The sequence below is a fragment of the Panulirus ornatus genome, chromosome 22, assembly GCF_036320965.1.
Source record: "Panulirus ornatus isolate Po-2019 chromosome 22, ASM3632096v1, whole genome shotgun sequence".
Lineage (NCBI taxonomy): Eukaryota > Metazoa > Arthropoda > Malacostraca > Decapoda > Palinuridae > Panulirus > Panulirus ornatus.
The window spans coordinates 22527679-22554227 of record NC_092245.1 but is presented as its reverse complement, the minus strand read 5'-3'; the positions used below and the strand labels follow the sequence as shown (position 1 = coordinate 22554227).

Genomic DNA, 26549 nt, shown 5'->3' with positions numbered 1-26549 from the left:
AAAGACTGACTCTTCGTCAAGGTTGTGAAGCAACATCGTATCTCGACACTGTGTCCTCGTGTTCTCGAGGCGCCTTTTGTAGTATGCACAGGAGAAACATTTATCTGCGAATGTAGAGATATCTCTTGTCATGCAATTAAACCACAAAGGAACTCGTGGTTCAGATGTGATTTATCAAGGAACCGCTCGTGTCCTCTGATGCATCATTTTCCTTGTGGCTGCCAGCATACCTTGTTCCTTGTGAGGCGGCTAGGAGGGTAGAGTCGCTTGATGGGTTGTGTGATTCTTCCCTGGAGGCGTGCCGTCAGGAGTGTCGTGTGCTTGTGGAAGGAGAGATGTGGGAACGGTGAGTTATAAAGTTTGGCGCCTTTATTGCTTGTGTGAGGCGAAACCTTATACTAAATGAAACCCTTTTCAAAAAAGTCTTTGACTGGGAGATTTTTCTTTTTATGGGAAGAAGAAGAAGAAGAAGAAGAAGAAGAAGAAGAAGAAGAAGAGTTAGCCTTTGAGCAACTTGACAACATAAGAATAAATAGATTCCGACTCTTATTGTTGTTGTAGATGCTGATGAAGGTCAAACGTACGGTGATCTGTGGTGATGACGGTGACATGTCCACACACAGCATCTGCCGCGGTGTCTGGCTCTGCCACACGAATAAGGTGAACTTAAGATCTGTGCTCATGCACACACACAGGAATCAGCGGGATTGCTTCACTTATGGAGATGAGGAAGACGATCAGGATGGATTGTAACAGAGCAGCCGTGAATGACGTCAGGGAAAGGCACACACAACAGCAGGGACTTCGAGATTCATCACCGTGTCATTACGTTACGCGCTTCAAAAGAGCAGAACTCCCGAGCGCATTAGTGTGAGGACGTTTGCTGACCCCCAGCATGAGGAGAGCTCCCTTTCAGGTTTATAAAGGCATCAGTAGTAACTAGGATGAGAGGTTCAGAGAAGTTAGGAAAGTGGTAGACGAAGGGAGTCACACATTGATAGAGACATTAGGGTTTCAAGTTATGTTTCAGCTCTACAGATTTGGGCAGAGGACGTCTTTCACAGATTCACACATATGAATATCTTGACGTTCAGCCTAATGACGTACATAAAGTGTTCCTGACCATGACGCATTCACGGGTCGCCCAGGGTCTAGCGCATGGGTTCGAATCCTTGTTGTGGCAGTCGGTCCACAGTCAACCCAGCTGTTCGTACATCCCTAGGGGTTGGTCGTTTAAATGGATACCTGGCTCAGAGTAGGGTATAATATACTTAATAGGATGGCCTTGATTAGGGCCTCAGCTGCCCATGCCGTCTCAAGTAACGTCGGACAAGCTTGTTACATATAGTTTTACAGTCAGGGTCTCGGACACGCCAGTCAGTAAGTCATAGTGTGCTTTACATCAGGGTCTCGGACACGCCAGTCAGTAAGTCATGGTCTGCCCCAAACACAGAGTCAGCTATACAGATCCATGATCATGCCGAGGTGTGCCACAGACACTGTAGTACATGGAGGAAGAGGATAAGACATAGAGGGAACACGACGGGTCAATCTGTCGTGATAACTTAATCGATCTGGACGAACGTGAATCAAGGTATGACAGAGACGCTACGACAACAGGTATTAAGATGCGAATGATCATCTGGTGTTGATGAGTAATCACCAGAGGACAAGGGAACCTCATCGGTCGTATCACTGGGGGGGAAATCAATCATGAGGAAAAGTCTGTTAGACGTCGGGGTGAGGGTTGCACGGAGCACGGATCTTCCCTCCGATGTTCTGGGAACCTCCTGGGTGCTAAGAAGGGCTTCGCCAGGGGCCACTCAACACCTGACGTAAAGAAGCGTAGGCTTCACCTGATTAGTGATGTGTCCATCCTTCTTTTGATGTGGATAGTGTGGGCGGTATCCACCGTCATCAGTGGTAGTCCAGTGTGTGTGTATGTGTGTGTGTGTGTGTGTGTGTGTGTGTGTGTGTGTGTGTGTGTGTGTGTGTGTGTGAAGGATGTGAGCTACAGCTCTGGGTAGCTGGTGAGGCGGAGGAGGTTCGAAGTGGGATGAGAAGACTAGATGTGTGCGGGAGATCAGCACGACCGGGGAGATTGGAGGAGGTCGGTCGGGTGTCGGATGTATTGTTGACGAAGGCCATGGTACTTTAGTTGAGAAGGACGAGCAACAGGCGAGGTGTGTGAGTATCTCAGTAGAAGTGGACTCCTGTAAGTAGTAGTCTGACGGTAGTTTATCAGCAGATCTTGTGGCCTGATGGGAATGCGCGGAGCAGCATCAGCAACTGGATTGCTTGAAGGTAGAGTGTTACTAGAGTGAGCACAAGCACCCTCATGGAAGGCATGTAGGTCTTGGATACGAGTCTGGAAGGAGGTGTGACTGTTGTAGGAGGAGACATTCAGCTTGGCAAGTGGTGTCTGACGAACGAGAGAGCAGTGGAGAGAACTGAGGAGACTCCAGAGAGCATTCGTGGACTGCTCACGAAAACGACGAGAGGCGACCATACAGGACGAGAGGTTTCGTGCAAAAGGCCAGAAGTGGCGTCAGTATCATCGGCTAGTCTTCTTATGTACAATGGAATACAAGGGGACTCAGACAGCAGCAGACCTTTAGGTTCCTTCGGGGCCTTTTTGTGGAAGTGGGAGATGTCAGAAACTCACAGATCAGTGTGGTAAATAATGTCGGAAGGCTACAGATGATTCAGAGATCCACCTGCAAAATGACAGTGTGCTTAAGGAGGCGCAGATGAGATGTTAGTCATGGACTTAGTGACTGTAGTTGTCAGTTTATGAGTCAAAGAAATGGAAGCTAGTCAGTCCTTGATAAAAAAAAAAAAAAGAATTAGTTACCAAAAATGATTTCTTGGAACCATCGTAAGTTATAGTGTAACGGGCAACCCGTATATTAATAGGGAGACGACCACCAGCCGCTTCTTCATCAATATGTTAATGAATTTCCCTCCCAATGGCAGTATCCTTTACCCCAAGATGAGCCTGAAGTGATAATTCGGAGACGATGGGTGATTCAAGTTGACGTCTCGTGTCCAGTAAAGTGTGTGCATCTCCATCGCCCTGGAAGGGGATTATGCCAACCGTCTACGGAAATCTGGACGTTCTCTGCCCTCGTTGGGAGGAGTGAGGGAACCAGGAGATACGACAGGGGAGTATGAAACGAAGTCACTATCTAAAGGTGACTGCGCTTTGCTCTTAGACGGGTTTAGAATGGTTTTTAAAGTGAGATGAGTCTTTGATCCCTTTCAGGAGCGTTTAGATCTTCCGCCCTGCGGCACTGAAGAATTACCATGAAGGGGAATCATGAAATATAGTAGTTGATATAGATATCAGAAGGTTAAAGTCGATAAGACCTTCAATTGTAGCATGGGCGATTGCTGACACCTGTGGATGTGTTCCCTCTCTGAACATGACCGAGGGTGTGAACACTTCCCACCCTTCAGGGACCTTCGAAAAAGGCGATGTCATGGCAGAAGAACCGGCCACAGCGACGGAGGGAGACCGTGTAGGCAAACGAAACTGAAACGATGCCCAAAGGTCAGTCATGGGGATTGACGTCACGGTGTGGATGGAGCGGAGCGTAGGTCGAGCGGGTTAGAGGTTAAAGAGCGAGAGGTCACGTGGAATATTTGCTGTATAGATCTCACGTGTTAAAGGGCGTGCGAAGATGGGTGTGGGAGGGGAGGTAGCTCATACGACCAGCGAGGTTACGTACAAAAGAAGAAGTTGCCTTTGCTTACAGTTTCTTGCGAGAGACTGAAGATGGCCACTGGCCAAGAAGTTGATGGATCAAATGCCTTAGCCAGGCGTAAGGTTGGAAAAACTGGTCGGGTTAAGAGAGTCTCAAAACTGTGCAGCACCCGGAGTGATGCTCAGTATGGGTTACATTCAGCTCACCTTATCCCTTTGGTCAACCATTCCATGTTCTTCTGGTCAGAGAATCCATGTTTCTTTGGACAACAATGCCATGTGCCTCTGGTCAGAAATTCTATATTCCTCAGGTCAATAATTCCATATGCTTCTCGTCAGAAGATCCATGTTTCTTAGGTCAATAATTCTATGATCCTGTGGTCAGAAATTCCATGTTTCTCAGGTCAGTAATTCCATATTCCTCAGGTGAATAATTCCATGTTCCTTTGGTCAGAAATTCCATGTTCTTCAACTGGAGTAATATTTAGTTTTGTATATATTCTCTTGTTCACCTTGACTCTGTGTCCTTTTACGGTGGATTGAAATACAGTCGAAAGCTTGGAGCTTTTGAGTTTTTCTCAGTGAGTTTATTCATATGATTTCAAGCCTCTATGTAAATTGATATATACATTTTTTTCAAACATATTCGCCATTTCTCGCGTTAGCGAGGTAGCGTTAAGAACAGAGGACTGAGCCTTCGAGGGAATATCCTCACTTAGCCCCCTTCTCTGCTCCCTTTTTGGAAAATCAAAATCAAGAGGGGAAGATTTCTAGCCCCCAGCTCCCTCCCCTTTTCGTCGCCTTCGACACGCAGGGAATGTGTGTGTGTGTGTGTGTGTGTGTGTGTGTGTGTGTGTGTGTGTGTGTGTGTATGTATGTATGTGTGTGTGGAAAACCTGTTGCGATATTAATGATGATCATTAACCGTCAAGATAATCTGTGGTCTTGATGTGCCCAAGAAACCATGTGTTTGTGGCGGCAAGATATTCCCTAGTGAGACCTTTCTTGAGGCAACTGCTTGTGATAAACTTATCCACATAGATAGCAACCCCTTGAGCAGGAGTGTACGACGGCACGACCATTGAGTACGACGATACGACCATTGAGTACGATAATACGACATTTGACCATGATGGCAACCGCCTTGGGTGTGACAGTCTGGCCTTTGACATGACTTTTGAGGGTCAGGTGAATGGTCACGCCACCATATCCATAACCATCATAGTGGAAGTGAGTGATTCCACCTTTGAACAATGTCGGCCCGCCGTTCTTCGACGTTGTGGGAGCGTATCTGGCGGTTCTACAAGAAAAAAATACACAATACACAATAGGCCAATATACTTAGCCACAGTGATTGAATGATATAAGAAATTATATAAGTCAACTATTTACTGTACCTGAGGTAAAGTTATCTTTACAGTGCTATACATAGACACGTCAAGAGAGTTATTGGTTGCCATTAGTTCATTCATTTCCTCGACAGGATAGAAAATGCTGGCGGTTGTGTTGATGTATTTTCTGGGAAAATATGTTACTGTTGAGCAGGAAGGTTCTGTTGACAATCATGGGAGGTATGAAGGGAAGAATGGCGGGGGTTGATTGATTGTACCATTGAACAATGTCATTCTGCCGTTCTCCGACGTTGCTGGAGGCCACTGCTCAAAGTAAGTTTAGAGTTCATACGTCAATAGTCAGCTGGTCAACGCGTGTATTCGACTGAGTCTTTAGCGTACGTTTTATATCATTTCTGTTCCTCCGCAGGAGCCAGAAGACGAGGGCTCGAATCTGCTTGTTATGGATGAAATTTTTATACGTATACATTGTAGAGTATGAGTGGGAGTTGGATCTGTTAGCTTACTGAATTTACAACGAGCACTTACGTAAATGTTGCAGGGTTTAGCAGTAATTCTGTCGTATGACTGTGACACTGCGCCAGGAGTTCCTCTCTCGTCATCTGCGCTAGGAGTTCCTCTCTCACCATCTGCACTAGGAGTTCCTCTCTCGCCATCTGCGCTAGGTGTTCCTCTCTCGCCATCTGCGCTAGGAGTTCCTCTCTCGCCATCTGCACTAGGAGTTCCTCTCTCGCCATCTGTGCTAGGAGTTCCTCTCTCGCCATATGCGCTAGGAGTTCCTCTCTCGTCATTTGCGCTAGGAGTTCCTCTCTCACCATCTGCGCTAGGAGTTCCTCTCTCGCCATCTGCGCTAGGAGTTCCTCTCTCGCCATATGCGCTAGGAGTTCCTCTCTGTCATTTGCGCTAGGAGTTCCTCTCTCGCTATCTGCGCTAGGAGTTCCTCTCTCGCCATCTGCGCTAGGAGTTCCTATCTCACCATCTGCGCTAGGAGTTCCTCTCTCGCCATCTGCGCTAGGAGTTCCTCTCTCGCCATCTGCGCTAGGAGTTCCTCTCTCGCCATCTGCACTAGGAGTTCCTCTCTCACCATCTGCGCTAGGAGTTCCTCTCTCGCCATCTGCACTAGGAGTTCCTCTCTCACCATCTGCGCTAGGAGGTCCTCTCTCGCCATCTGCGCTAGGAGTTCCTCTCTCACCATCTGCGCTAGGAGTTCCTCTCTCACCATCTGCCCTAGGAGTTCCTCTCCCGCCATCTCCGTGATTCTTTACTTAGGACCACCGTACCACATCATGTACAAAAATTGGTAAATTGATAGACTGGCTTGTGAATCAATAGATACGACGTCTTCATGGTTTAGATTAGGTTAGGTTAGGTTTGGTTGAGTTTTGGTTAAGTGTACGCGATCGAGAGGGGAACGCTGGAACCAGCTGTGAAATGGTGTTTAGAAGATATTACACGCTCTATAGCTTGATTTTCACCGTCTCCAGATTTGAATCCATATCGTTTAAAGAAAATGGGGATGTAATACTGCGTCTGCGGCGCCCTCAGGGCGAACATCTTGGAACTACTTAAATGCAGGTCACAATCGAACGAGCATTATGCTGCTCCTCACAACACCGTTTATTCTTATAACTGCGTGTTGTTTAAGTCATTAACGTCACTAACATACACATCTCCGTAATCATTAAATGATTAACAGAGGAAGACTCATAACCAGTGAGGGTGAGTATGTAATAACACCTTCATTAAGTTGAAGCGATTCTTCCTCTTCCACTTAGAAATAAATCTTCCTCTCTCCTGTAGATTCCATCTCCTGGAAATATCTCTCTCATAAGTTCTCCTCTTGTTAATTAATCAGTAAATAATATATTTCCGTGTTTTAGCAGTGCCTTTGTAATGGCGTCATGAATGGCTTGGTCTGTTTTGATAACAAGACGTGTGGGGGGGAAGCTGGTGATAAGGTTTCTTGAGGAGACCCATCGACGTCCGCCAGAGGCGCGTAACCAAACTCTAACTTGTTACTCACAGCGTAAAAGAAAAAAAAAAGAATAGACATTTGCGAACTGCGTGGGAAGAAATGTGAAATCATTAAGTTCTTCACATCGATATAAGTCAGTCAAGTGAAGATGGGTTTGCGGCAGGGGTGTGTGATGTCACCATAGCTGTTTTAAACATCTGTGTTTAGACAGGGTGATGATGGAGACGAACGCGAGGGTCTTGAAGACAGTTGGTAGTTTTGGAGTCTGTCGGGATCGAGAGCCACAGGAGGCGAGTCAGCTGCTGTTTGCTGATATCGTCGTCGGTGGCTGATTCGGATGAGAAACTACAGAAGTTGGGTTCTGAGTCTGGCAGTACGGAAGGAGGAAGTTGAAAGACAGTGGGTCAGATTAGATGGGGTGTGAGTTTGAATGGAGAGGACCTGGAGGAAGTGGAATATTTTCGATACCTGGGAGTGGAGATGATAGTGAATGGGAGCTGAAATGAGGCTTAGAATGAGTGATGGCGCTAAGGTCCAAGGCGCATTGAAGAGTGTATGGAAAGAGAGGTCATAGGTCACTGTCTGTGAGGACGAAGATGGGTATGTTTGATGGTATAGCACTATCGACGGTGTCGTAGAGATTTGAGGCGTAGGCCGTAGAGAAAAACGAATGGAACACGATGGATGTGTTAGAAATGAAATGTTTAGAGACATTATCTGATGTGAGGAGGATTGATCGAATAAGAAATGGTAGGGTAAGAGAAAGAGGTGTGGAAGCAAGAGAGAGCTGATGAGGGTGTGCTGAAGGGGCTCGATCATATTGAGAGGATGATTGAGAAGATGACGACTTATCAGACTTGGAGCGGAGTAGGTGTTAAGGGGACACCGAACTGTAGATGGAAGGATTGAGTGAAAGTTATTTCTAGGAGTCGGGGCCTTGAAGATGCAAGAGAGTGCGGAGTGTGTCCGAGATAAAAGAGTAAATTGGGCCGATGTGCATCTAAAGTCAAGGATAAACAGAGTCGTAGAACGTAACTGACCTTCCATTACATAACACATGTCCTGCTGTTGTTGCTGCTGCTGTTGAAATAAGCTCAAAACATTTTCCACACAATTTTTTCCCCCTCGTGATAAATTGGCACACGAACAATGTATTCAGAATATATCGTACTGATGTAGCTCTGTCGTCCACGTTTGATTAAATATCACGTATTTCATTAACGAAATTTTAGAGTTGATGGTTTATCAGGAAAGTCCAGCGTTGCAGTGTAGGAAAATACGATGAAGTTGAAGGACATTTGAATGATAGAAATAGGTGTGTACATAAGCTTGTTATTAGGGTAATGGTATTATATCATTGTCATTCAAGAGTTCGGAAGGACTTTGTCTGTATATGTACCATATCAGGTAAGACTCTATTGTCTTCACTCATTATAAGGTCTTTGACTCACAACTGCGTGAGAGTTAAGCGAAATCATCTTAACGCAAACAGTGTTAATAGGTGTTTGGTGTTTATCAATACTTTTGGCCGTTTAGGCCATTTACCAGGGCCATTATGGCTGTCAGCGTTTTTGTCTACCCAACCCATTAATCTTTAAGAATTACGAAATTCCCACGTACACCGGAAGGAAAATGATCTTTGGCATTCTTTCTGAAAACATCACTGGAATTTCGTGCAGATGAAAATAATTAAGTTTTCTATGAAATGCCAAATAATGTTAGTTTCCAGATGATGTTAAAGTTGATCTAAAGAAATTGTAGAAATGAAAATTTTAACTACCCACAAATTAAAATTACATCCTGATTGCATTGTAACAGGTTATTGTGAGTAGCTGAAGAAAATATGTTACCATATTCAAACGGAACAATATCTGGCGTGATAATATTTTCGTCTGTCTTGCTTATTAATTAGACACTAATGAATGGAGTTTTCTCTTGAATTATAATTTTATCTTCCTATCTGATGTGTAGTGACGGGAGAGTAGCAGCGAGTGTGTGACACGATGCCAGATACCAGCACCAGTGGAGCTGCTCCTGTTACCCATTAAAGCGTCACCTTCTTGAGTCATCCCACCCCACTGGTCGTCACCACACCTTCCCTCAGTGTCCACCAAGTAGACCCAAGTGAATCCCGTGGTTGCTGTCATATCAGTTACTTGAACTAACGACTTTGCGAACAGTATTTGCCAAGGAAACAAAGTGCTGGACGACAAGAAAAAAAAATGGAGATCACAAGACTTCCTGCATCGCCTTTTGGTAAGTTTTCGTATTTGATTTTTCTCCCGTTTAATCGTTGTTAAATCATGGCAGCATCTCGTGGCACAGGTAAGAGAGACAGGTCATATCTCGTCCTTGCTTAAACCCTTACGACAATATACCTCTGAACTCAAGGGTTAGGAACTGAGTGTCTTAGAAACAAGAAGGAGCCAGTCCCTTCTTATCGTGGATCACTTCGATGCACCATTGATTTTCATGCTCACTCGCCGCTCCACAGTCGACGTGCGCTCTCACGAGGTGCGTCCACCTCACCTATTGGGTCTTGGTGGTGTCATGGAAGCCAGGATGTACCACACTTACGGCCGGGAGTCGCCCATGACTCACACCGACGCACGCAACTCCGGCTCTCTCGTCACAGACGCCAGTGTCTTTTGCCCTCCTGATTTTGCGCGGCCAAAGTGACACCGTGTCAAGTTTTCGCGGGCGTCCTTCAATGACGTCATTTCCCTTTCGATTTACGTCGGCCATGTGAAGCTGTTACGACCTATCCAATCAAGTGAGCTGTGCAGTAACACTCCCATTATCCGTGTCTTTGTCACGGACTCGAAATTCAAATTATTATTATTTCAAAATGAAAAGGAAAATTAGCGTCATAAACTCGAATCAGTTTAGTGTTATAACCTCCCAATGGCGCAATATCCCCGAAAGGAGAGAGAGAGAAAAAAAGGCTATCACAGCTCTGTGGACTGCAGCTCTTCCCCATAAACCACACATGCGACAGTATTCATTTCAAATCTGGGAGACAATAACGGTTCTGAACTCGTTAGCAAAGGGATCAGACGCGGCGTTGGTGAATCAAATACTCTCAGGTGAAAGACGATGAAGTTGAACCTGCCGACAGGTTGAGATGTTACATAGAATTTCATCGTTTGAATATCAAGAGTTAACGGTGTAGCTCACGCTTGTTCAAACGATTCATGTGTGCATTGGTCTACTACCTGTTTAAAACCATTAGACATGAGGTGGTTTAACTCAGCCTAAATATACAGACATTTATAGAGATAAAGAAATATATTCTCAGAGTGGAATCCAATATAGCAAAGTGTAGCTCCGACATAAGCGTATCGCCACAATGCAATTTAATCCTCACGTCAAAATATACAGCACACGTCAACTGCAAACGAAATTTTGGCGAAAACAGAATTCCATATATTTTTCAAAACGAATTGTCAACATAAAAATCAGTTTAAGGCATCACATGAACAAATACACAACAACGGCTCTAAAGTGAACACTTGGCTTATATATTAATTCCATCATGGTGTAAGTCACAGAGGAATACAACGGAAGAAAAAAAAAACGTTTCTGTGTTCTGGAAGAAACATTTCGTATATGTACGATTATATATATGTATATATATATATATATATATATATATATATATATATATATATATATATATATATATATATAGCAAATCACGATAGGAAGGATGATGGATTGCCATCGAACACACATAACTCAAGTGTAATGTTTTGCGTATTTTGATGCAGGTGTAAGGGACATCACAGATGTATAACAGTAATGTGTGATGTTACGAGTAATGTATAATGGTTAATTGTGTTTCTTACTGAGTGAAGTTAAACGCACACATACACAGAAGAGAACCCATAACATTGACTTTTGCTAGTCTTTCACACACACACACACACACACACACACACACACACGCACACACACACACACACGGGGCTTCCCGGGTGTAGTCATTAGCGTTACTGACCATGAGTCAGCACAGGCCCTGCCCAGGGTCGGGATTTCATGGGTTCGAATCCTATGCGTGGCAGTTGGCCCACACCCAATCCAGGCGTTCATCCTCCTCTCCGGGCTGGTTGATAGATGGGTATCTGGCTTAGGCTAGAGTGTTGTATATGTATATATATATATATATATATATATATATATATATATATATATATATATATATATATATATGGAGAGGATCACAATTTTGCGCGTGATCAAGATATTCCTATGAGTCCACGGGGAAAATGAAACACGAAGAGTTCCCAAGTGCACTTTCGTGTAATAATCACATCATCAGGGGGGGACACAAGAGAGAAATATAACAGTCAGTTGATATACATCGAAGAGACGAAGCTAGGACGCCATTTGGTAAATATGTGATTGTCCAAAACATACAACGAGTATTCATAAACTTATCATTTTACAAATTTTATCAACAATAAAGTTATCTAATTTGTATAGACCATCACTAATATTAAGATAATTCTTTGTGTATTTAATGATTGAAGATTCAGTGATATTTCTCTTGGTAATAGAGTTAATGATGATAATTTAACCCCACCAATGTATGCTCATATATCCATTATTACTCATCTCAACATGGCAGAGTTAAATTATCATCATTTCAGTCTATGTTCCTTAGGGCATTACGTATTTGCAGTCCAGAGTTTATTGATGATGAGTTTGAGAAGATACATTCTATTGGATCTAAGTTAAGGTACCCTAGATCTTTCATTGATAAATCCCTTAAGTTAGCAAAGAAATCATTTTATAGAGTTGAGCCCAAACCTCCCATTGACACCTAGAATCTTTTAGTTCTCCCTTTTAATAATAATTTCACTTTGCTTCCCGTGTTGCTTAAATTTAATGTAAATGTTGCCTTTAGCAACAATTATACTATAAAGAATATCTTAATCAGGAATTCACTAAAAAATTCTCTTGGATGCATCTGTAAAGTGCCTTGTGGAAAGTGTGATAAATTTTATGTTGGTCAGACTGGTCAGATCTTTCTGTTAGACTTAAGCAACATAAATATAGTATAAGAACGGGACAAGAATCAAGTGCCTTGTTTAATCACGTTAAAAACTATGATCATTGTATTGACTGGAGTAACGCCATCTCAGTTATTAACTCTATCACCAAGAGAAATATCATTGAATCTTCTATTATCAAATACACTAAGAATTACAATCTTATTATTAGTGATGGTCTATACAAATTAGATAACTTTATCGTTGATAAAATTTGTAAAATGATAAGTTTATGATCGCTCGTTGTATGTTTTGGAAAATCACATGTTTACCAAATGGCTTCCTAGCTTCGTCTCTTCGATGTATATCAACTGACTGTTATATTTCTCTCTTGTGCCTCCCCTGATGATGTGATTATTACACGAAAGTGCACTTGGGAACTTTTCGTGTTTCATTTTCCCCGTGGACTCATAGGAATATATATATATATATATATATATATATATATATATATATATATATATATATATATATATATATATATATATATGTGTGTGTGTGTGTATGAGCAAAGATGTAAAACATATATACTAGGGTAAGAGACGGGTCAACTCAAATGTAAAGTTCCTGCCACACACGCACACACACACACACACACACACACACACACACACACACACACACACACACACACACACATACACACACACACACATGCTATGCAATACCCATTTACTTGAAATGAAGCTCATAGTATAGAACTTTTTTTTGCAATATCAACAACAGCAGAAATGGAATTGGTTGAAATGTCTCTTAGATAAAAAGACAGATTGGAATCCGGTGGCAATTATGATATAATGTGATTATTCACGCAAAACGCGAACTCAGAATTTCCTCCCATAATGGTATACATTTTATGTTTCGTTAGAGTAGTGCATTAAGGCAGGATAGGTTAGGTTACATTAGGCTAGGTTAGGTCAGATTACATTATACTAGTAAATTAGGTCAGGTTATATTAGGTGAGGTTAGGTTGCAGAAAAGTTGGGTTACATGAAGTTAGGTTATAGTTACGTTAATCTAGGTAACATATAGTTAGTTTAGGTTAGTTTATGTTACGGTACACAAGGTTATATTAGGGTAGGTTAGGTGAGTTAAGGTTACGTTAATCTAGGTTACATTGTCACATTTTTAGTTTAGGTTAGATCAGGTAACATTAATCTAGGTTACATTAGGGTAGGTTAGGTTAGTTTAGGTTAATTCGGTAACATAAGGTTAGTTTAGATCAGGTTACGTTAATCTAGGTTCCATTACGGTAGGCCACATGAGTTTAGGTGGATCAAGTTAGTTTAGGTTACGTTAGGCTACGGTACGTTAGGTTACGGTAGGTTATGTTACGTTAGGCTATGTTAGGTTAGGTTAATTACGCTAGGCTAGGTTAGGTTTGTTTACTTACGTTAGGCTATGTTACGTTAGGTTTGGTTACGTTACGTTAGGCTATGTTAGGTTCGGTTACATTACGCTAGGCTAGGTTAGGTTGGTTTACGTTTCGTTACTTTAGGCTATGTTTGGTTAGGTTTGGTTACGTTACGTTAGGCTATGTTGAGGTACGGACCTATATCACGGTACGGTATTCGTCCGCTGTATGGACTGATGCCATGTAACCAGTAATATCATTTCCATAATTATTTCCCTTTTCTCTTTTAACTTCACACCATTATAGATGAACTTAGAATTAGTTTTAAGAACAGTAAGAGTGAATGATTAGATAATCTAACAATTAAGTCTGCCCCGAAATGCATTGCTTTCCAGCGGCCTTGTGCGTACGAGAAAACACCACGCACACTCTGGGGAAGATCCCAAATGGCGTTGTTTTATTTACAGTTCCATCCATCACTAACTATCACTGCTGTTGCTTTATTACAGCCGTTAGCTGTTAATGAGAGTACATTGTGCATTAAACATTCGGAATGCTGAGGGAGAAATCGGTAGAATTGAATGAAAAAGTTTAGATGTACAGCGGGTCAATAACACCATCATATCACGTTATATCAATATTGTCAAACAGTGGGATTTGTTAAGTATGTCGAGGCCAGTTTGTTTATATTTTTCTGTATATCTTTTGGATTGTGTTGTTTATTGTAGTGTAAGAAACGTAGCTTGAAAAGCCAGCTTACAAAGCCCTGCCGTTTATATAAGAATCTTTGTCCTTTTGACTCCTAAAACCATTATGATCTTACTGTTCTCTCCTTTATACGCGATCATTGGTTTTTACCTGTCAGCACTCAGTATTTCATTTCGTTCGCTTAGACATATATATTTTAATTGGACACTAATTGTCTCTAATTATCACCATTAACGGAATACAATTGAGCTGATTTACCGTAGAGGAAGGCGAAAGGATGTTTCAATTATGTTTGATAGATCATGCAATTTGCACTTGTAAATATCTTCTATTCATTTTGATATTCACATCAACCATACCATGGCAGAGGAAATTAGTTTCAAACTTCGTTCTTACATACGTACTTCATCTTATACAATAGTTACTCATAACTGAGCTCCTTTTTCTGAGAATACGCGTCCATTTTCTATGTCTCGCATCCTCATTCATGTTGTATGTAAACAATAGAATTTACAGCCACTAGACGCAGTTATATAAATCACGTTAGTGTTTATTCAGTTTATTTAGGTATACATTCACAGGAAAAGACACTCTGTTGAATAGGCGAAAATTTTGGAAGACTTACCTGAAACAGTAAATAATTTGTCTGGGTGCGTGTGGTAACTCGAGTACTCCATAGATGGCGCGGGAAGCGGCAGCCTCAGCTTCAGTGGTGACAGCACTAGTGGTGGGAGGTGAATGTATACAGTGCGTGCTCGTGATTTACCTGAATTACTTGCGGCAGTAGGAAGTGATGGAACATCAAATCGTTTCAGGTTACCCATAAGGATTATACACAATGCCTCACGGCAGCTGGAGCTTCACTCCTCCCGCCAGGCGTCGATTTGAACGGGTAAGTTTAACGCGGCAGTTTCCAAGTTCCCAACAGAATCGTGTGGCCTTAAACGGGGGCCTGAGAACAGCACATCCCGATGTATTTTAGGTGATTTCCCACATTCACATGATGTCTTGCGCGATCCTATGGTCGTGATTTAGTGAGACAGTGCTTAAATCTGTTTATGAAAGTGTTCGCAGGTTGACAGGTGGTTGTAAGCAGCATGGGTTACCCAAGCTGACAGACCAGATGGCTCATTGCCAAAATTAAGACACGGGCTGGGGTTGCTTCAGCTGACAACTCACCACTTGCAAATATCCTGATTTTCCTGGGTGTTGCACTTGCCGGACGACCTACGCTTGCCGTGAGAATCTTACTTAGATCTGTAGGCGTAGACGATGCTGCGTATGTCTATGAAAATCCCATTATTTATGGTTCATATTTCATTTGTTAAGATTAATTTGTCACAGCAGTTAGGTCGTGAAGAATATGAAACTAAGAGTACGGTAGATTTCATCATATGGAAGTTTTTGTGAGATACAATTTCAAAGATTAATTTGGGTGTGTAGAATGACGTTAGTCCCTTCATCTTTTCCTTTCGTGGTCCTAGAGTTTTGATTAATGACTCGTAATCCAGTTACCCTCCCTGTTATGCAAACAAGTGTGCAGGGCTTTAAAGCAAAGGGAAAACGGGTTAAATGAATGTTAGCTCAACCTTACATAGTGTTTTGTTTTTGTTTGCCTCCACTTCCCCTCTCCCCCTTATAAATTCAACCCTTTTCGTGAGATTAATTTGGAATTACTGGATAATGGGGAAGCTTTTCTTATTAGGAGCTGTTGGAATTATTGACCAGAAGTTGAAAAAAAATTGTAGACTTAGACAAAACCAGAACCTTGAATTGAAAGCAGTATGTTACAAAAATGAGCTAATTTTAGTATGTAGGGTAGAATTACTACCGTTTTGGAAATCCACCTTTTTGGAAGTTGAAATTATATGTTTTAACGATTTTTTTTTTTTTTGTTTGCTTTACGCGATTCTGGCCTTCATTTCTACCGCAAATCCCTACCTTTTGGGATATTTCGCCATCTTCATCCAACAATAATGTGAGACTGGGAACCAGGGTTTTGAGTGGGGTATATCATAAATAGTAGCGCTTTGCGGTAGAAATTAGTCAGGATCGTTCAACAAACATCAAATACCATCGGAGAAATAATTTCAACCAAACCCTAACCTAACCTAACGAAATTCGCTTGATGTCCCAAACGATAATAGGATCGAATTCAGCTGATACACCTTGATCAGTGTATCAGAAACGTCTTTGATTGATGGCCCTGCCTGCGTGCTGACGTTTGATCATAGTCGTGTTGAGTCCCCAATGACCTCTGGTGGGAGGAAATTTTACAGTAACGTGCAAAGTATGACTCCCAGTCATGCAAGAAATGAAACAAGTTCTCCGTTGTCGGCCGTTAGGTTTGTGATGACTTTGCGCGTAAAAGTCAGGTAAGCTAAACAAAGCTTTGCATTCTGTTTGATTTATTGTGTAAATGTCTGGCACGTGTGTGTGTGTGTGTGTGTGTGTGTGTGTGTACGTTGCATCGTTTATAGCCTTGTTCACACGTCGTTTGAAAATGTTTGGCGGATGCATGCCAAAGATAGGTTTCAGCCTCGGAATGAGTTCTAAGAGTGGCTGATCTTTGCGACCACTTAATCTTTTACTTTAGGTAGATTTAGTAATTTAGAAGCAGATTTTTAAGAACTGAATTTTGTGTAGCATATTAAGACGTACATACCTGTGTAGAATGTGAATGTGGTGGAGATAACTTATCTCTGTGACTTTATCATCAGCGTGTTGACAAGTAACATTAATTTTTCCATCAGGCTTCAGCTATCATGTTGATGTCTTTTGTCTTTTATTTTAGTCGCGTGTAAGTGGAATATTTGAAAGATGCAGAATAAAATTTCTCCCGCCTTACATAATTGTATATTTCTTACACTGCATGTATCGCGGTAAGTGCTACCCGGTATTCCAAGACTCAAACAAGTGTGTGTTTTGATGGCATGCTCACATCTCCATCATCCACAAAATTCTCCGTCACCTGTGTTTAAGCCGCACGCAGCCTAGCTTAACTTTGTCGTGTATTGACACGACTCGAAATCTGTCATTTGAAGCACTTAGACTCGCTCACGTATGTTTATCACCGAAGTATCTTTGTTATGTTCAAGTTGCGTAACATTAGTCGATGGGAATAAAAATGGTAGACCATTCTGTTTATGATATCTTGCAGCGAACTCACTTTTTGGATTATACTGGTTTAAGGTCATAGCGAAAATGTTTGATGGTCTCGTGTGTTTTTTTTTTTTTTTTACTTTTCTTTTTAGGCAGATTTTTATTCTTTTACCTTCAGTAAGTACGCCTATCCATTACCCTGCAGTCTTACATTAGCCCAACAGACCGGGAAAACGTGAGGTCGAATGAACATAATAGTTTATGATTTAACCTAACGTAATCCAGCCTAACGTATCGTAACGGTAATCTAGTATATTGTTAACGCCGCTCTTTCCCCGCTTCTGTCCCCAAACTTACTTGGTTTAATTTAATGTTGCATGATGGATATGATAGATGTGTTCATTAGGAGTTGATATGATTATGAAATGCTACTAAGTTATGAATAATCGTCATTGTAAACAAGTTCTGATTCCGAAAGAAAAACAGAACTTTACCATATGGGTAACATCTCCGAGTGTACATCTTGTCTATTGTGGGTGATGATGATTCCTACATGCCTTGTAGGCCTCCCATTTTCCTCTTGTAGAAGGTCATTCCCTCGTGACCTGTGAAACATAACTAGTTTCGAACCATCCAAGCAGCCATGAGTAATCTCATTTTAGATGACCTTACACTAGTTAAAAAATTGGCCAATCGAAGATAAGGTCTAAAATTTTACTAGCAGTACTCTTCTGGGGTCTTATACCCTTATAACTGGGCTGTGTCCAGGCTGCAAGGTTATAGGTCGTTGGTCGACCAAGCTGTTGGAAGCCGCAGCCCGCAAGCCCACGTACCACCCACAGCCTTTCTGGTTTGGTACACTGTAAATACTTGTCCAGGATACTCTTAAACTTCTCCCCTGTGCATCTGTCCCATGATGTTCCTATTGGTTGCAGTCCATGTGTTGAATAGTCTGGGACCCCGTATGTTTAAGGTGTTCGTTCTTTTGATGCATAATGCACCTTTGGATTTTAGAGGCAGTTATTTTTTACAGAGCCTTCCTTGGCCATCGTGCCATTGGGAACTTAATATCCAAGTGTAAGTTTGGGACAACGCCTTCGAGGATATCACGCAGGCGGTTTCATTGTGAATTATTTTTGTGTAAAGATGGTTCTGCAGGCGATGTCTTACTTTGCGATGGTTTTGAAAGTGTGTGTGTGTGTGTGTGTGTGTATGTGTGTGTGTGTGTGCTATCTCTGGGCACTTATATTATTTTGAAACGTCTTCATTATGTGCGTTTTATCTGCTTTCTGTGGGAGGTTGTATGTGTTAGGAACATCCCTTAGTGCGTGTTCTGTTTGCTTTCTCAGAGCAGTTGTATAGAAACATCATTCTAGTGTGTGTGTTCAGTATACTTTTTCTGGGCATTTTTATTTAGAAGTACTTGCTCTTAGATTTATTGTGTCAAATGATATCAGGACGTACGTACCTGTCTGGTAGACCGTCAAGGTGGTGGAGATAACTTATCTCTTGTGGACTTTATCATTATCTTGGGGTATATGTAATTTTCTGTAGCCCCTCTTATCTCATTAATTTGTGTGTGTTTTTAGTCGGTTTGAAGTAAGTGGGAGAAAAAGATATCTAGTTTTTTTTTCGATACCATGGACTAATGAATCACAACAGTTTCAGTGATTTGGAATAAAGTTTTTCCGAAAACCAATGACTCATTTTCCCTTTGTACACATGGGATACTTATGATATTCTCCCATCAGTTCTCAGCTGACCTGTGTGACGTATCTCAGGTCTGAAGTCGTGCCCACATCTCCACCATCCAAACAGCTCACTGTTTGGTACAGACCGCATCGTAAGGTGTCACTTGCCGTTCGATTCCGTGACCCAGATATTATTGTAAATCGGTGATCGAGACGCACCTTTTATTCTCGAGCTTGTAATACTGGCATATATGTTGGTACATACTGGTGTGTGTGTATATATATATATATATATATATATATATATATATATATATATATATATATATATATATATATATATATATATGAAGGTGTTGCCAGCCTCTGCCTGCTTGTGGTCATACTGCATGTGAAAAGTCATCCCAGCGAGGCTGTATCATCATCTGTTGACGAAATTGAGTGTATATATATATATATATATATATATATATATATATATATATATATATATATATATATATGATCACGCTTGTCCATGATGTTTGTATGATGTTTAAGTCGCACTTCAGTAGGAGTTCAGACAATTTTATCTAACATGTAATTTTTCTACACGTGTGGCAGGACATGTTTCGTGGAGACAGTCCACCTCATCAGGTGCCAGTACTTAACAAAGTTATTTAAATCCCAACATCACACTTGTTTCCCGCCTTCCAACACCAGTCTTTGTAAACCAACCATTGTCTGCTTTGTCTGGTCGTAACCAATGTAAGCGAGAGTGATTCGAGAGGGTCACGTAGCGGGGGTTGACCTAGGTAGCTGGGTGTGTCTTGAAATGGGGCAAAATTAAGAAAGCGGTAGCTGACCTGATATCCTTAGCCAGGTAGAGGGACTGGATCACGTTACCGTTCTGGTTAACCTTTCCGTGTTTCTCAGATGTACCGCTCCATGTTTCCTTGGCTGTGGTGAAGTTTAATTTGGTATTTATAGTTCGTGTTGACTCTCCCTGAAAACGGCTTGAAATACAGTGGAAAGCTTGGAGGTTCTGTGTTTATTCCAGCGAGTTTACTCCTATCAGTGTTTATGTGATTGACTGCAAGATGTATGCTGGTATATAGTGCTCCCGGACTCGACCTGCTGTGTCATCGTCGGTTGACAGATGAGGATACAGCTATCCAAATACTTCCTTTGAACTTCCTGCTACTGACTGCAACACATTCTTGGATTTGCAGCTGCTTGATTGAGGTCCTGGGTTATACCCCTAAAAACCACCTCCATTTTCGTTCATAATGACCGTCATGGCGCGGGCGAGAAACATGCCTTGGCTAATGGTTATCACAGTGAAAGAAAAAAGTAAAATACAAGGGAGCTAGAAATTAATCAGGGCTTTGCTGGTGTTTTGTAGAACCTGACTCTTTTTATGCAGGAAAGTTAACGTGATGAGGGAGAGATGAGAGAAGGAAGAGGGTACCACAGTGTAGCTGTTCGAAGTAATGAAGGGAGGAAGGTTCATGCTATATAACAGCTACTAATCCAGTGAAATCTATTTACCTTCGTGAGAGGGGTCCTTTAGTAGTTATGTACTACTACTACTTATAATAATAATGATGAGAATAATGGTGATATATGCAGGTGTTACCGTATTCCGCCTACTTTTGGTTGCACTGCGCCACTTAAGGCTAGGCTGTAACATCCTCAGCAGGCGGGAGAGCGAGCGCGCGCGCCCAGAGCTTCCTCGAGAAAGTTCTAGCTCCAGAGGAAGTCCAGACGTGCATCTGGTAGTTAGCGCAGCCTCGAAACTGTAGAGGCCACTTAGATGGCGGTCCTGGTTGGGGTAATGGCTTTCTGCATAAAGGTTTTGTGTTCCTGCGAACGAAATATTCCATCGTATGGTTGACCCGATGGACGTTGAAATTGCTGCCCAGCGAAACTGTCGGCCGTACATCAAGCAGGCAGACAGTGAGTGAGAGGGAGTTGATGTGATTACATTTTTGTGCGTATGGGCTGGGAAATGTGGACTGCGTGGTTAAACTCGGGTAGTTGGGGGAGAAGTGTCTTCTCAGTGGGTCTGATGGATTTCGAAATGATCAATTTGTGAGATAGATTCCCTAATGAAATTAGGGCTCAACTTTATATTCATTCCCATCAAATAATGATATCAATGTATAGGATTATTATAACGGATGAAAGATGGTGTTAGCAGTCATGCATAACAATATCGTGAAAGCAGGGCAACCAGTGTGAGTGGGGCCAGACCGTTGGGCATTTTTCATAATCCTTTGTCCGTGGCGTCATAGTGATTCACATAAAAAAGTGGTAAAATATTTTTTTTACCGAGTGTACATTGTGTCTTTTGTGGTTGCTGAATGCCTGAGGTGTTTTTTCCCTTGTCATTCGGTTTTTCTCGTATGCATATTTGAGGCCAAGTGTCTGATAAATGTCATTTAACACGTCGAGATGTATATCACTGTGTATGCTTTCAGTAAATGCTGGAAGGCTGAGTCGGAAACTTGAGTGTGAAGAGAATTCCAAGCTGGAACGGATACCGCTGAAGAACATATGCATATATATATATATATATATATATATATATATATATATATATATATATATATATATATATATATATATATACTAATGGGAAATGATCGGGGAAACTGATTTTGCTCACGGAGGCCACCGTGTTTTTACCGTATTACGAGCAAGAACCTGAGGTACCGTCAATGACTTGGTCCACTCAGCGAGAAGGCAACTGGACAAAATCTTCAGATATGTACCGGACCAACCAGATGGCACGGCAGATGATGGTGGAGACACGGAGACGCGCAGTATCAAACACCCTGAAAGGCTAGGCTCTCAGCAGGTGAGCTGGGACGCACCATGGGACGCGGAGGTGGATGGTGGCAGCCTTCGGAACCAGAGTAAGATGTATATGTCAGAGGAGAGTCGCTGGGTTTTTTTTTTCCGCAAGGGTTCCATAAGCTTTTAAACTCTTCAGGAAATACAAGTGTGAAGTTCTATGCATTGTGTGTGTCTTCTGGGTCCATAATGTACGACATAAAGTGTAAGAGTTTCATTAATTTGGATTGATTACCGTGGTCATTTATATGTGTCCCTATACCCTTGAATCAGTTTCCATCCCATTACAACTCCGACGAAGCTGTTCATCCGATCAGTCAGGCTGTTTGAGGTTTCGGCTTGTAGGTCCACGTATTGTCCTGTACAACAGAGGTGGTGAATCCCAGTGGTAGGCATCTGTCTTCATGGATATATTGTGCATGTCTTCACTGGAAGGAAGTTCCATGAGGTTGATATCTAATGTATGTAAGGAATGGAATATTTACTCTTTTTCCTATTCTTTGAATAGGTTTTGCCATAAATATACCGTTCAATATCATATATATATATATATATATTTTTTTTTTTTTCATACGATTCGCCATTTCCCGCATTTGCGAGGTAGCGTTAAGAACAGAGGACTGGGCCTTAGAGGGAAAATCCTCACCTGGCCCCCTTCTCTGTTCCTTCTTTTGGAAAATTAAAAAAAAAAAAAAAAAAACGAGAGGGGAGGATTTCCAGCCACCCGCTCCCTCCCCTTTTAGTCGCCTTCTACGACACGCAGGGAATACGTGGGAAGTATTCTTTCTCCCCCATCCCCCATGGCTCATGGTAAAAGTGTCAGTTGTGCTCTGCAAGGATAGATTGAATGTTGAGATAACACAAGAAACTGCTTTCACGTGAACACTGCCAAGATCACTTTATAATTTTGTCATATTTGGCAATACAGTTATGACAGCCGTCCCCGATGTTTGTAGGGAAAATTAGCGAGCCAGTACCCTCTGCTTATGAGGGAAAATTAGCGAGCCAGTACCCTCTGCTTATGAGGGAAAATTAGCGAGCCAGTACCCTCTGCTTATGAGGGAAAATTAGCGAGCCAGTACCCTCTGCTTATGAGGGAAAATTAGCGAGCCAGTACCCTCTGCTTATGAGGGAAAATTAGCGAGCCAGTACCCTCTGCTTATGAGGGAAAATTAGCGAGCCAGTACCCTCTGCTTATGAGGGAAAATTAGCGAGCCAGTACCCTCTGCTTATGAGGGAAAATTAGCGAGCCAGTACCCTCTGCTTATGAGGGAAAATTAGCGAGCCAGTACCCTCTGCTTATGAGGGAAAATTAGCGAGCCAGTACCCTCTGCTTATGAGGGAAAATTAGCGAGCCAGTACCCTCTGCTTATGAGGGAAAATTAGCGAGCCAGTACCCTCTGCTTATGAGGGAAAATTAGCGAGCCAGTACCCTCTGCTTATGAGGGAAAATTAGCGAGCCAGTACCCTCTGCTTATGAGGGAAAATTAGCGAGCCAGTACCCTCTGCTTATGAGGGAAAATTAGCGAGCCAGTACCCTCTGCTTATGAGGGAAAATTAGCGAGCCAGTACCCTCTGCTTATGAGGGAAAATTAGCGAGCCAGTACCCTCTGCTTATGAGGGAAAATTAGCGAGCCAGTACCCTCTGCTTATGAGGGAAAATTAGCGAGCCAGTACCCTCTGCTTATGAGGGAAAATTAGCGAGCCAGTACCCTCTGCTTATGAGGGAAAATTAGCGAGCCAGTACCCTCTGCTTATGAGGGAAAATTAGCGAGCCAGTACCCTCTGCTTATGAGGGAAAATTAGCGAGCCAGTACCCTCTGCTTATGAGGGAAAATTAGCGAGCCAGTACCCTCTGCTTATGAGGGAAAATTAGCGAGCCAGTACCCTCTGCTTATGAGGGAAAATTAGCGAGCCAGTACCCTCTGCTTATGAGGGAAAATTAGCGAGCCAGTACCCTCTGCTTATGAGGGAAAATTAGCGAGCCAGTACCCTCTGCTTATGAGGGAAAATTAGCGAGCCAGTACCCTCTGCTTATGAGGGAAAATTAGCGAGCCAGTACCCTCTGCTTATGAGGGAAAATTAGCGAGCCAGTACCCTCTGCTTATGAGGGAAAATTAGCGAGCCAGTACCCTCTGCTTATGAGGGAAAATTAGCGAGCCAGTACCCTCTGCTTATGAGGGAAAATTAGCGAGCCAGTACCCTCTGCTTATGAGGGAAAATTAGCGAGCCAGTACCCTCTGCTTATGAGGGAAAATTAGCGAGCCAGTACCCTCTGCTTATGAGGGAAAATTAGCGAGCCAGTACCCTCTGCTTATGAGGGAAAATTAGCGAGCCAGTACCCTCTGCTTATGAGGGAAAATTAGCGAGCCAGTACCCTCTGCTTATGAGGGAAAATTAGCGAGCCAGTACCCTCTGCTTATGAGGGAAAATTAGCGAGCCAGTACCCTCTGCTTATGAGGGAAAATTAGCGAGCCAGTACCCTCTGCTTATGAGGGAAAATTAGCGAGCCAGTACCCTCTGCTTATGAGGGAAAATTAGCGAGCCAGTACCCTCTGCTTATGAGGGAAAATTAGCGAGCCAGTACCCTCTGCTTATGAGGGAAAATTAGCGAGCCAGTACCCTCTGCTTATGAGGGAAAATTAGCGAGCCAGTACCCTCTGCTTATGAGGGAAAATTAGCGAGCCAGTACCCTCTGCTTATGAGGGAAAATTAGCGAGCCAGTACCCTCTGCTTATGAGGGAAAATTAGCGAGCCAGTACCCTCTGCTTATGAGGGAAAATTAGCGAGCCAGTACCCTCTGCTTATGAGGGAAAATTAGCGAGCCAGTACCCTCTGCTTATGAGGGAAAATTAGCGAGCCAGTACCCTCTGCTTATGAGGGAAAATTAGCGAGCCAGTACCCTCTGCTTATGAGGGAAAATTAGCGAGCCAGTACCCTCTGCTTATGAGGGAAAATTAGCGAGCCAGTACCCTCTGCTTATGAGGGAAAATTAGCGAGCCAGTACCCTCTGCTTATGAGGGAAAATTAGCGAGCCAGTACCCTCTGCTTATGAGGGAAAATTAGCGAGCCAGTACCCTCTGCTTATGAGGGAAAATTAGCGAGCCAGTACCCTCTGCTTATGAGGGAAAATTAGCGAGCCAGTACCCTCTGCTTATGAGGGAAAATTAGCGAGCCAGTACCCTCTGCTTATGAGGGAAAATTAGCGAGCCAGTACCCTCTGCTTATGAGGGAAAATTAGCGAGCCAGTACCCTCTGCTTATGAGGGAAAATTAGCGAGCCAGTACCCTCTGCTTATGAGGGAAAATTAGCGAGCCAGTACCCTCTGCTTATGAGGGAAAATTAGCGAGCCAGTACCCTCTGCTTATGAGGGAAAATTAGCGAGCCAGTACCCTCTGCTTATGAGGGAAAATTAGCGAGCCAGTACCCTCTGCTTATGAGGGAAAATTAGCGAGCCAGTACCCTCTGCTTATGAGGGAAAATTAGCGAGCCAGTACCCTCTGCTTATGAGGGAAAATTAGCGAGCCAGTACCCTCTGCTTATGAGGGAAAATTAGCGAGCCAGTACCCTCTGCTTATGAGGGAAAATTAGCGAGCCAGTACCCTCTGCTTATGAGGGAAAATTAGCGAGCCAGTACCCTCTGCTTATGAGGGAAAATTAGCGAGCCAGTACCCTCTGCTTATGAGGGAAAATTAGCGAGCCAGTACCCTCTGCTTATGAGGGAAAATTAGCGAGCCAGTACCCTCTGCTTATGAGGGAAAATTAGCGAGCCAGTACCCTCTGCTTATGAGGGAAAATTAGCGAGCCAGTACCCTCTGCTTATGAGGGAAAATTAGCGAGCCAGTACCCTCTGCTTATGAGGGAAAATTAGCGAGCCAGTACCCTCTGCTTATGAGGGAAAATTAGCGAGCCAGTACCCTCTGCTTATGAGGGAAAATTAGCGAGCCAGTACCCTCTGCTTATGAGGGAAAATTAGCGAGCCAGTACCCTCTGCTTATGAGGGAAAATTAGCGAGCCAGTACCCTCTGCTTATGAGGGAAAATTAGCGAGCCAGTACCCTCTGCTTATGAGGGAAAATTAGCGAGCCAGTACCCTCTGCTTATGAGGGAAAATTAGCGAGCCAGTACCCTCTGCTTATGAGGGAAAATTAGCGAGCCAGTACCCTCTGCTTATGAGGGAAAATTAGCGAGCCAGTACCCTCTGCTTATGAGGGAAAATTAGCGAGCCAGTACCCTCTGCTTATGAGGGAAAATTAGCGAGCCAGTACCCTCTGCTTATGAGGGAAAATTAGCGAGCCAGTACCCTCTGCTTATGAGGGAAAATTAGCGAGCCAGTACCCTCTGCTTATGAGGGAAAATTAGCGAGCCAGTACCCTCTGCTTATGAGGGAAAATTAGCGAGCCAGTACCCTCTGCTTATGAGGGAAAATTAGCGAGCCAGTACCCTCTGCTTATGAGGGAAAATTAGCGAGCCAGTACCCTCTGCTTATGAGGGAAAATTAGCGAGCCAGTACCCTCTGCTTATGAGGGAAAATTAGCGAGCCAGTACCCTCTGCTTATGAGGGAAAATTAGCGAGCCAGTACCCTCTGCTTATGAGGGAAAATTAGCGAGCCAGTACCCTCTGCTTATGAGGGAAAATTAGCGAGCCAGTACCCTCTGCTTATGAGGGAAAATTAGCGAGCCAGTACCCTCTGCTTATGAGGGAAAATTAGCGAGCCAGTACCCTCTGCTTATGAGGGAAAATTAGCGAGCCAGTACCCTCTGCTTATG

At 42.9% G+C, this 26549-nt stretch overlaps 1 protein-coding gene across 2 annotated transcripts in view; it reads left to right on the top strand.

Annotated features, from left to right (window-relative positions):
* Nucleotides 1-14863: 14863 nt before the first annotated feature.
* Nucleotides 14864-26549, top strand: part of dop (microtubule-associated serine/threonine (MAST) protein kinase dop) — a 1162440-nt gene continuing 1150754 nt past the window's right edge. Inside the window, exon 1 of one of the 2 annotated variants that reach the window (XM_071676293.1) lies at nt 14864-15041. In XM_071676293.1, coding sequence (XP_071532394.1) covers nt 14988-15041 — 54 coding nt within the window. In that variant the 5' untranslated portion in view covers nt 14864-14987. The remainder of the gene's footprint in view (nt 15042-26549) is intronic. The other variant, XM_071676295.1, reaches the window with a different exon arrangement.